At 46.5% G+C, this 10,744-nt stretch overlaps 1 protein-coding gene across 1 annotated transcript; it reads right to left on the reverse strand.

Moving 5' to 3' along the window:
* Positions 1-1,129: 1,129 nt before the first annotated feature.
* FABP2 (fatty acid binding protein 2) lies at positions 1,130-6,167 on the reverse strand. The gene is made up of 4 exons (XM_001512477.3): positions 6,078-6,167; positions 3,428-3,600; positions 1,951-2,058; positions 1,130-1,451 (listed from the first exon to the last, which is right to left on the reverse strand). The coding sequence occupies exons 1-4, from the start codon at positions 6,142-6,144 to the stop codon at positions 1,401-1,403; spliced, it is 399 nt and encodes a 132-aa protein (XP_001512527.1). The 5' UTR covers positions 6,145-6,167; the 3' UTR covers positions 1,130-1,400.
* Between the last annotated feature and the right edge of the window lie 4,577 nt (positions 6,168-10,744).

The raw sequence follows: 10,744 nt of genomic DNA on the forward strand, positions 1-10,744 counted from the left end.
TGACCCTGAAAATATCAAGCACCTGTCACAGTGCCATTCCTAAAAATCACTTCCCTAGAAGGCCTACCCAGTCATTTGGCATCATGGAAAATTGTCTCGATTGCTCTTTGGAGGTATCAATTGCTGTGTCCAACACAGATATTCAAAGTCCCGTTCTCCAGGAATTTTGGGTTTTCCCTAGTGATTAAAATAGATATATTGATAAAACACTGGGATGACCTCAAAATTATGTAGCTTAATCTTATTATTTTACTAGGATGTGAACCACTGAACCTGCCCTACCAAGACTTTCACAAACCCAAAATTGAGTTCAACATATCTTCCAGCACAAAAACTAAAAGGCACAGGTTCAAAATAAAGAAAAGGAAAAACGATTTAAAGCACTCATTCACCTTGCCCCCTCATACCTCACCCTGCTACTCTCCTACTAAAACCCAGCCCCCACACTTCATTCCTCTAATACCAACCTACTCACTGTACCTCAATCCCTCCTCTCTCACTGCTGACCTCTTGCCCACGTCCTGCCTCTGGCCTAGAACACCCTCCATCTTCATATCTGACAGACAATTATTCTTCCCCCCTTTAAAACCTTATTGAAAGCCCATCTCCTTCAAGAGGCCTTCCTCGACTAAGCCCTCTTTTCCTTTTCTTCCACTCCGTTTTGCACTGCCCTGACTTGTTCCCTTTATTCATCCCCCGTCCCAGCCCCACAGCACTAATATGCTGCATATCTGTAATTTATTTATATTACGGTCTCCCCCCTAAACTGTAACAGTTGACAAATATTTAAAAAGTACACAGACTCCTTCTGCACGTATATAGAAATGTTAACTTTCATTCCCTGCTATAAGGCTGGCAGCCTCACTGCATCATCTTTGTGCTTTACTGCAAACTCTCCACTGAACACATCCTTCAGACTTCTAAAATTCTCAGGCAGTTTTGGAAAGTGATCTCTGGGAGCAGGAAGCTCTCTTGAAAGATAGAGAAGAACACAACCAGAACACCTGGATAGAAGGAAATCACGGGGGCCTCAGAGGTCTCGTGTTGGTTGATTCCAAAATCCATGGACTCAAATCAATGTCAAAACATTGTACAGCCCAGATGTTAAAAAAGGCAAATTGAAACTATATTTAGGAAGAAACTTTTTATTTCCCATTTTTAAAAAAATGGCAAAAGTTTTAGTTTCCTCGTAAGGCCACATCTAAATGAATTTGGGCAGGCAAAACATGTTAGTCCGAATCTGACTATTGCTTCTTTTGACTTGGTGAGGCCGGAAATCTAAACAGTTGACTAGTGGTTGCACAAGTGCTGATCATTTCCTAGCTTTGTAGTTGGTGGAAAACATGAAAATGGCAGCCGTTTATCCTGGGTTTTTGGTTCCTATCTAGGGAGTGATGTATTCAAGCCCTTTTGAAGATCCTCTTGGCTTCCACTCCTTCGTATAAGTAAGTCTGAAAGAAAGTAACAAAAAAGGACAAGATTTTCATCATTAACTTGTCTTAGTAAAATTTCATCCAGCCTTCACAAGGAACAGATGCCATTTTCACAATAAGTTTTTGATACGTTTTCTTTGAATCTGTTGGTAGCAGTTCACCTGGGAAATCTGGGCACAATGAGCTTTGATTTGCATTTGGTAGTTTATTCTGCTAATTTTGAGGAAGTTGAAACACGAGGCGGTTCCCATAATGAAAAATGGGACCCCAAAAGGTGTTTGTCCACCTAAGTCCGCAAGAGTCAAAGGGGAGGACAGCCGGAGTTAACATTCAGGCACAGTTCAGTGAAGAAATAAAATGGATAGCTCTCTATTTCTCACTTTGAGTACTTTGCCATGCCTATGTACCCTATTGGACTCTCCCAGGAACATAGTACAGTGCTCTGCACAGAGTAAGTGCTCAGTAAATACCACTGATTGATAGGCTCTCTAGGTGGTAGGCAATGAATATAACTCACCTGAACCAGTTCATCGCCTACGATTTCTCTGTAAGCCTTCAGCGTGTTTCCATTGTCAACCCTTTTGAATGTTCCTACAAGCTTGTTGCCTTCCATGTTCCAAGATCCCTACAAGCAGAACAAAATGGATATTGAACATTAGATCCATGAAGCAGTGAAGACCAAGCTTTCTATCAGAAGAGGGTCCTGATCTCTTGTCTATCCTAGAAGAGATGAAACAACACTCAGAGCAGCTATTCAGCGCATCTCACCAGTCATAGCAGGAGAACAAAGCACTTGGCCTAGGAGAAGGTAGGTGGGTTTATAGAAAGAAACCTGCTCCAGCTCTCAACTGACAGTTGAGCAGAATCCCCTCGCTCTATTTTTCATCAACTAGCCATGTTTTGAGGGAGTCTTAACCTTCCTCCCACTTCCCAGGTAGTCTCAAGAATTGGATTCAGCCCCACAGCACAAAGTCCGTATCTGCTGTTTATTTATTTATATTAATGTTTGTCTCCCCTTCTAGACTCTAAGCTCATTGTGGGCAGGGAACGTGTCTACCCATTCTGTTGTAGCGTACTGTCCCAAGAGCTTAGTACAGTGCTCTCCACAGAGTAAGCACTCAAGGAATGATCGATCGACTGACTGATTGGACCTGTTTGGGGTTTACTACCCATTTTTTCTTTTTTTCTGAAGATAATTGTGTGCTTCTAGCAGGGAAACAGCATGACCTAGCGGATAGGGAGTCACAAGGACCTGCATTCTAAACCTGGCTCTGCCACTTGTCTGCTTTGTGACTTTGGGCAAGCCACTTCACTTCTCTGTGCCTCAGTTATCTCATCTGCAAAATGGGGATTAAGACTGTGAATCCTACATGAGACAGGGACTGTGTCCAACCTGATTAGTTTGTATCTATCCCAGTGCTTAGTAGCAGACCGGCCTAGTGGGTAGAGCATGGGCCTGGGAGTCAGAAGGAGCTGATTCTGTTCCCAGGTCTCAGGTGAGCCCCTTGTGGGACAGGGACTGTGTCCAACCCAATTTGCTTGCATCCACCCCAGCGCTTAGTACAATGCCTGACACATCATTATAAATGCTTAAAAATACCACTATTTTTATTAGTAGTAGTACAGTGCCCGGCACATAGTAGCACTCAATAAATACCATAAAAAGTGGCAGAGTTCCAGGATTAGAACCTAGGTGCTCAGCCTCTCAGGCTTCAGCTCTTTCCACGAAGCCACGCTGCTTCTGTACTCTATACGTCATCATCATCAGTGGCATTTATTGAGCACTGTGTGCAGAGCACTGTACTAAGCACTTGGGAAAGTACAGTAAACAGAGTTGGTAAACAGAAGACTCTTGATACATTCTACTGCTTGATGGTTTCTCACTTAGTGGGTCTGTAGCACTGCTATTGATTACACAATCAAACACCCACAGCAGATTTAGGTCACTTAAAGAAACAGAAAGACCAGATAGGAGCAGGTCAGAGGCCTCTTACACTGAGCTCAGTTCCATCAGCCAGGCTGTAGTTGAAATCGACACCCAGATCGAACTTGATTTCTATTGTGCGGAAAGTGCTGGACTCTTTGATGGAGAGGTGATTTCCCTCTTGTTTAATTGTTATCTTCAAATTGTCATGGGCGGCCAACTTCCTTTTCACGACATTAACCCCTGCAAAAGGAAAAGAAAGAAAAAAAAAGTGAATTAGGAGACTAGGGTCTTCCAAACCAGCAGAAGAAACGGACTTATTTTCTGCCAGAGGCAAGCAGCCGTTCTTCCAGCTGGTGGACAACTGGGGCTGTAGCACCGGGCTCATCACCCTTTGTGGGAAGGTCACCTTGGCCTCATCCACAGTGGCACAAAGTGCCCACCCCTACTTTGGCTGCCCCAGTGACCTCAGCTGGCTGGACTGGGGAGGGGCACACATTCAAACAAGGGGACGGTGTGGGGGAAGAAGAGCTGAAAAGGATGACCTTTGACCTGTGGAGCCATTAGGATCTCACTCATCCAACCAATCAGAGCCTTCATCAGCCCCCTGGGTAAACAAACCAACCAGGCCCAGGTCCTAATCTCCTAATCAAATCAGTTCCTCAACTTCCAAGTCTCCACGATTTAATAATGGTATTTGCTAAGTGCTTACTATGTGCCAACCACCACTTGTCAGCTGTGTGACCTTGGGCAAGTCACTTAACTTCTCTGTGCCTCAGTTACCTCATCTTTAAAATGGGGATGAAGACTGTGAGCCCTAGCTGGGACAACCTGATTACCTTTTATCTACCCCAGTGCTTAGAACAGTGCTTGGCACATAATATGCGCTTAACAAATACCAACATTATTATACTAAGCGCTGGGGTGGATGCAAGCAAATCAGGTTGGACACAGTCCCTGTCCCATGTGGAGCCCACAGTATTAATCCTCATTTTACAGATGAGGTAACTGAAGCACAGAGAAGTGAAGTGACTTGCCCAAGGTCACACAGCAGACTTGTGCCAGAGCCGGAATTAAAACTCATGATCCTCTGACTCCCAGGCCCCTGCACTTTCAACTACGGCATTATGTTCTTTTATTTCCATGCCCTTTTCCTTTCTGGTTTCTGGACTGTGGTCAATTTGCAGATCCAGTCAGAAGTTGAAATATCATTAACAGATCTCACAACAAAAGTACTTCTAGTGAGACCGTGGTGCTTTCATGCAGAGCATAATTTCAAAATTTGAACCAACAAATAAAGAAAATGATCTCTAGTAAGCACACAAGCTGGCCAAGAAACAGAGCAAGCATTCTCGGGGTCAGAGGGAAAGCAAACTTTCTGAGGCGCTCACACAAACTCTGACCTTAAATAGAAGTCTCTGGCTTTAGTTTCATTACACTGCAATTGGCTAACTTGGAGCATTTAGCGTTTTACATTTCAGCACATCTACTGTCTTATCTTTTCGTGGTTGAATCCGTGAGTTTAAAATGCCCAGGGGCAGTTTCTAGGGAAGAACCAGGAGTTAAATAGTTCATGAAATATACCTGGCCTCTTCTCTGCTTTTGGGTGACAGTGTCCAAATAAGAAGCCACTGTGGATCCTATTTCCCCAAGCCTAATTTCAAAAGGTAACTAAGGTTAACCTCTAAACCAACATTCTCACGCTCTTGGAAGGAGATAGTCCTGGCTGGGTAGTGATGGGCTGAAACCGCAAGCCCGAGGCAACTTCCTCTCCCTCCTTCAGCCCCATTCATCTGATATAAGACCTCCTGTCCAGTCCCGTCTCTTTCCCTGCAGTGACCCCTTACCCCAGACTCAACCTTCCCGCCCTCCCCTAGCCCAGCGGGGCCAGCCAGCAACACTGGGGAGAAGATTTGAGAAAGGACAACTGCAACACAGCATACGCACTTCGCTCCTCTAATGCTAACCTTCTCACTATGCCTTGATCTCATCTATCTCACCGCCAAACCCTGCTTCTAGCCTGGAATGTCCTCCCTTCTCAAATCTGACAGACAGTTACTCTCCCCCCGGGCCCTTTCAAAGTCTTATTGAGGGCACATCTCCTCCAAGAGGCCTTCCCTGACTAAGGCCCCCTTTCCTCTTCTTCCACTCTCTTCTGCATTGCCCTTACTTGCTTCTGTTGTTCATCCCTCCTCCCAGCCCCACAGCACTTATGTACACATCTGTAATTTATTTATGTATATCAATGTCACTTTCCCCCCCTCTGGACAGTACATTTGGTTGTGAGTAGGGAATGGGAATGTGTCCGTTTATTGTTATATTGTACTTCCCCAAGCACTTATTACAGTGCTTTGCACACAATAAGTGCTCAATAAATATGACTGAATGGATGAATGACAGGAAAGAGACTCCCTTCCAAGTCCCCACTACCTGTTTTCTCTGGGAAATGCTCAAGTTCCTGGAACGAGCTTGTTGTCCCAGAGAAACCAAAGGACATTTTGCAAGTCAGTCCCAGGCTACCGTCAGGTCAACCTTGGGCAAGACAACAGCACCTGGTCTGGTCAGTCCTTGTTCTGACCATCTAGGATGACCCAGATAAGGCCCGGAGAGCCAGATGAACAGAACCACAGAGCTGCATCTGCAAGAAAGCAAGAAGACCTCGGAGCCAAGGCTAGAATGGGCCGGTCCCCAGAGAAGACCAGCAGTGAAAGAGAACTTACCCATAACTTCCATGAACTTGTCATAGTTCTCACTGCGGTCTACCTTCCAGTTGCCGTCAAACGCCATGGTGCTGGGTGTCTTGGTTCAGTTTTCACTCCACCTGAGATTCAGCTCCAGTTTGTGGAGGGAATTTATCCCATTGCTTATCTTGGAAGCAATTTGTCCACTGATGTGGCTGACTAAAGTTCAGTGATCTCACCTGCCTACTCTAGGTAAGAGATTAGTCTCCTCCCTCTTGACTACTAACTATGCTCCCTCTTCACTATTCCACCCTAGGAAAACATTGCTGCCATTACAGCGTCTTTACATTGCACTCCAAGGCACAATTCAAAGCAAGGGCTATTTTAGGCCTGTTCTTTTCTATGTACAGGTCAAAGCTGCCCTTCAGCTGATGAGTCTTAACTCTGTGACACACATCTAACAAACTTCAAGAAAATGAGTCAGTCACTGGCTTCTTTGTCCTCTGTGATAGCAGTTATTTTGCACAAATAAAAGTCAGTTGGGGGAGAAAGGTGAGCAAAGATAAGGAATATCAGGAACATAAAGACAACCTGCATCTTAGGTTGATCTGAGGAAGATTTGACTTATATTACCCTTGCTAAGATAGTAATAATAATTATGCTATTTGTTAAGTGCCTACTAGGTGCCAAGCACTGTACTAAGTGCTGGGGTAGATAGAAGCTAATAGATACAAGATAATCAGGTTGGACAGAGTCCCTGTGCCTCATGGGATATACAGTCTCAATAGGAGGGAGTAGGATTTAATCCCCATTTTACAGATGAGGAAACTGAGGCCCAGAGAAATGAAGTGACCCCAAGGTTACGCAGCAGAGAAGTGGCAGAGCAGGGACTAAAACCCAGGTCCTCTGATTCCCAGACCCGTGCTCTGTCTACTAGGTCACACTACTTTCCATTTAAACTGAGCACCTTGGTTCCCCAGGGCTGGGTCATTATGGAAGCAGGGAATTTAACCTACAAAAGTCACTCAGTGGTTTGAAGGAGCTCATCCTAAACTTCACACGGCTCCCAGAGGTGTCTAAGTAGCTCCGAAAAGACAGGCCAGTGACTGGGAGTAGGTGGCTTGAGGAACTTGGACAGTACTAAGAACAGGTGTAACTGAGATGCAGCATGGCCTAGTCAATAGAACCTGGAAATCAGAAGGACTAGGATTCTAATTCAGGCTCCTCCACTTGTCTGCTGTGTGTCCTTGGACAAGTCACTTCACTTCTCGGTGCCCATTTCCTCTTCGGTAAAATGGGGATTGAGGCCATGAGCTCCATGTGGGACAGGAACTGTGTCCAACCTGATTAACTTGTATCTTCCCCAGTGCTCAGCATTTTTATCCCCTGTGGCATCCCCGGCTCCAACTGGGCGATGGCCTTCTCAGAGCAGGCTGGGCAGTGTCACTGCTGTCAGAAACCTCCAACCCTGACCATTGTCCCTGCCCCGAGTTCTGCCCAGCTCAACAGGGCAGCAATAACATAGAAAGGGGCCAGCATTCGAGAGAGGACAGAAAGTCTAGTGGAAGCAGGGCTGGTGATGCAGAGCTACCACTGGGGTAATGGGGTGGCTGCTTTGGGGTCCTGGTAGGGAGATGCCATTGAGTCCAGGGCAATACCCTGCCCCTCCTCAGAGCTCTCCAGCTCTGCTCGGACAGCACCAAGTGGTCAGTCTGGGACTGGGAAGAGACAGCTTGAGAGTGGTGGCAGCAGTCAGGAGTGAGAGCAACTCCCCGTGTCTCGCCCCAAGTACCACTGGGAGTCACGTGGAGAAGAGACTCACTTTCGGAGAGGCCGACAAGTCGAACCCTGGAACTGCTCGCAGAGGGGCCAAAATGGAATGTGGGCCAAATGAAGATTTTAAGAAGAGGCTGAGCTCTTCTAGACCCTTTCCCAGCTGCCTGTTAGGATGGGGGTAGAGGGTGGGGGTCAGGGTGGTGGTCCACTGAGCTGTCCAGAGTCATGCCACCAATCATGGAATTCCCCCGGCCCCTGACTTCCAATGGGAGGTGCCATTTTTGACCTTCCGGTTGTTCCTGGAAGTGGCAGAAGGTGCTGGAGGTGTGGGGGGGGGGGGGGGTGGGGGTAAAGGCGGCGACAGGTCGGTTGTTCCTGAGGCTCTGTCCAGCCTCAGTCCCAATGACTGCACCCACTTGGGATGGCCCTTGTTCTCCCCACAGCCTTATCAGGCTCCACCTATCTAGTGGCTCAAAGGCTGTTGGGCTCCACGGGATTCAGTTGCTGATCGTTGGCTCCGGACTGGTTTTGCTGGCAAGGCCTCGGGCTGGACTTTGGCCAGCTCCTTGAATAATGGGTAGATATCCAAACATGGAAGTGCAGTGGTTCCCACGAGCGCCGGGCCCTGGCTCAGGGTAGGGTGGAACTACAGGCCCTGGCTGCGGGTCCCTAAGGAAAAGTGCCAATCAGCTCTGTTCTTCACACTCTGGAGGGGGTTTCCCTCACTGACCTGTTCCCCCCCACCACAAGCTCCAGCTGGGCAGTATCAGAGCAATCTCAAAATCTGAGCAGCAGCTTGGCCTAGTGGACAGAGCATGGGCCTGGGGGTCAGGAAGGACCCGGATTCTAATCCCGCCTCCGTTTGTCTGCTGTGTGACTTTGGACAAGTCACTTCATTTCTCTGGGCCTCAGTTCCCTCATCTGTAAAATGGGGATTAAGACTGAGCCCCACATGCGATATGGACAGTATCCAACCTGATTAGCCTGTATCTACCCCAGAACTTAATGAAGTGGCTGGCACATAGTAAGTGCTTAACAAATACCATTAAAAAAAAATCTCAAAAGCTGGCCTTTGCTGTCTCAGTTTTTGGGTGAGGGGGAGGAAGCTGATGCTCCCTGAAATAGCAGAGTTTCCTTTCTGAGAATCTAAGAAGGTTGCTGAGCTGGGGAGTCGCCCCAGCTTGGCGGTGACCAGCCTCCTTCTCCCAGATATCCTCAGACCACATCCTTCCCAAGGCAAGGCAACGTGGTCTAGCGGAAATAGCAAGGAGAGCCAGGAGTTCTAATCCCAGCTCTGCCAGCTGTGTGCCCTTGGTCAAGTCACAACTGCTCTGGTCCTGTTTCCAAACCAGCTCTCCCTGTCTCTTAGACTGTGAGCCCTTTGGGTCTGACCTGATCATCTTATATCTATGCCAGTGCTCATCACAGTGCCTGGTGCATAGTCAGTGCTTGATAAAAAACCATCATTAGTAGGGTACTGCACATCCCTCTTCATAGTTGTGCAACTGAGCCTGCATCTGGGGGAAAAATTATTCCTACAGTCCTTCTCTCCTCACATCAGGAAGACTACTTTACCCTTTCAAACACCATCCCTCTAGACCGTAAACTCATCATGGGCAGGGGATGAGTCTAGTTCTGTGGTATTGTACTGTCCCAAGCATTTAGTACTAGGTTCTGCACATAGTAAGCGCTCAGTAAATACCATTGATTGATCATCGCCATTGCTATTTACTGAGAATCTGTCTCCAGAGCAAGCAATCAATGGTATGTATTGAGAGCTTACTCTGTGCAGAGCACTGCACTAAGCACTCGGGAGGGTACAAGACAATGGAATTGGTAGACATATTTGCTGCCCACAAGCTGACAGTCATTGTACTAAGCACTCAGGAAACAAGCAACAGAAATAAACTGGTCCCTGCCCATAAGAGGTTTAGGATACAACTGGGGAGACAACAAACACAAATTGCAAACATAATAGGAATGACAGTAAGAAAATATGCAGATGATAAAAACAAAAGTAGGCCAGCAAATAAGCCAGACAGGAATATCCATGCATTTCATGACTATTCATTCATTCACTCAATAGTATTTATTGAGCGCTTACTATGTGCAGAGCACTGTACTAAGCGCTTGGGAAGACTAGAGAGGTAGAATTGTATATACCTGTTTTTTAGACTGTAAGCCCGTCACTGAGCAGGGATCGTCTCTATCTGTTGCCAAATTGTACATTCCAAGCACTTAGTACAGTGCTCTGCATATAGTAAGTGCTCAATAAATACTATTGAATAATTTATGTATGTATATATGTATTTATTTATTTATATTAATGTCTGTCTCTGACTCTTGACCATGAACTTGTTTTGAGCAGGAATGTGTCTGTTGTTACCTTGTACTTTCCCAAGTGCTTAGTATAGTGCTTTGTACCCAGTAGCACTCAATAAATACTACTGAATGAATGAATGAGTTGAACCCCGGAGAGCCTTTTGAAAGAAGTGGTATTTTAAGAGGGCTTTGAAGTGGGGAAAGACCTGGTTTGGTGGATCTGTGGAGGTGTCTTACTGGAGAGAAGGGAGTCACTTTATTTTTAGGGTTTTTATTGTTTTGGAGGTGAGTCACTGCTCATTTTCTCAGCCACTGCAAAGATATACCTCTCGGGGAAAATCACGCATATTGGATAGAGCATAAAGACCGGCTCAGTTAAAACGGCTACAACTGGTGCCTGAACACATCTCTTCCCGGCGTCGGCAGAACCCGACCCCGAACAGAGAAGCCCCAAGCAGGGTCTTGCCAAGCCACAAGGCTTGTGGTTAGAGAAACAAACATTGCAGCTGCTGAGCCTTCTTCCCCTGCTCCCCATCTGTAAGAGGGCCAACCTACCAGTTACGGCATGTCAGGGAAGACAATCCACAGCCTTGTCATACCAAGTTGTA

This window comes from Ornithorhynchus anatinus, chromosome 12 (genome assembly GCF_004115215.2).
Source record: "Ornithorhynchus anatinus isolate Pmale09 chromosome 12, mOrnAna1.pri.v4, whole genome shotgun sequence".
In the NCBI taxonomy this organism is placed as follows: Eukaryota; Metazoa; Chordata; class Mammalia; order Monotremata; family Ornithorhynchidae; genus Ornithorhynchus; species Ornithorhynchus anatinus.

Excerpts from the sequence above, each read along its gene's own strand:
- FABP2 (XM_001512477.3), bottom strand. The coding sequence starts at position 6,144 with ATGGCGTTTGACGGCAACTGGAAGGTAGACCGCAGTGAGAACTATGAC. Across the intron at positions 2,059-3,427 it reads CTGATGGAACTGAGCTCAGT|GGATCTTGGAACATGGAAGG; the intron begins GTAAGAGGCCTC and ends TTCTGCTTGTAG. Across the intron at positions 1,452-1,950 it reads TAGGCGATGAACTGGTTCAG|ACTTACTTATACGAAGGAGT; the intron begins GTGAGTTATATT and ends ACTTTCTTTCAG.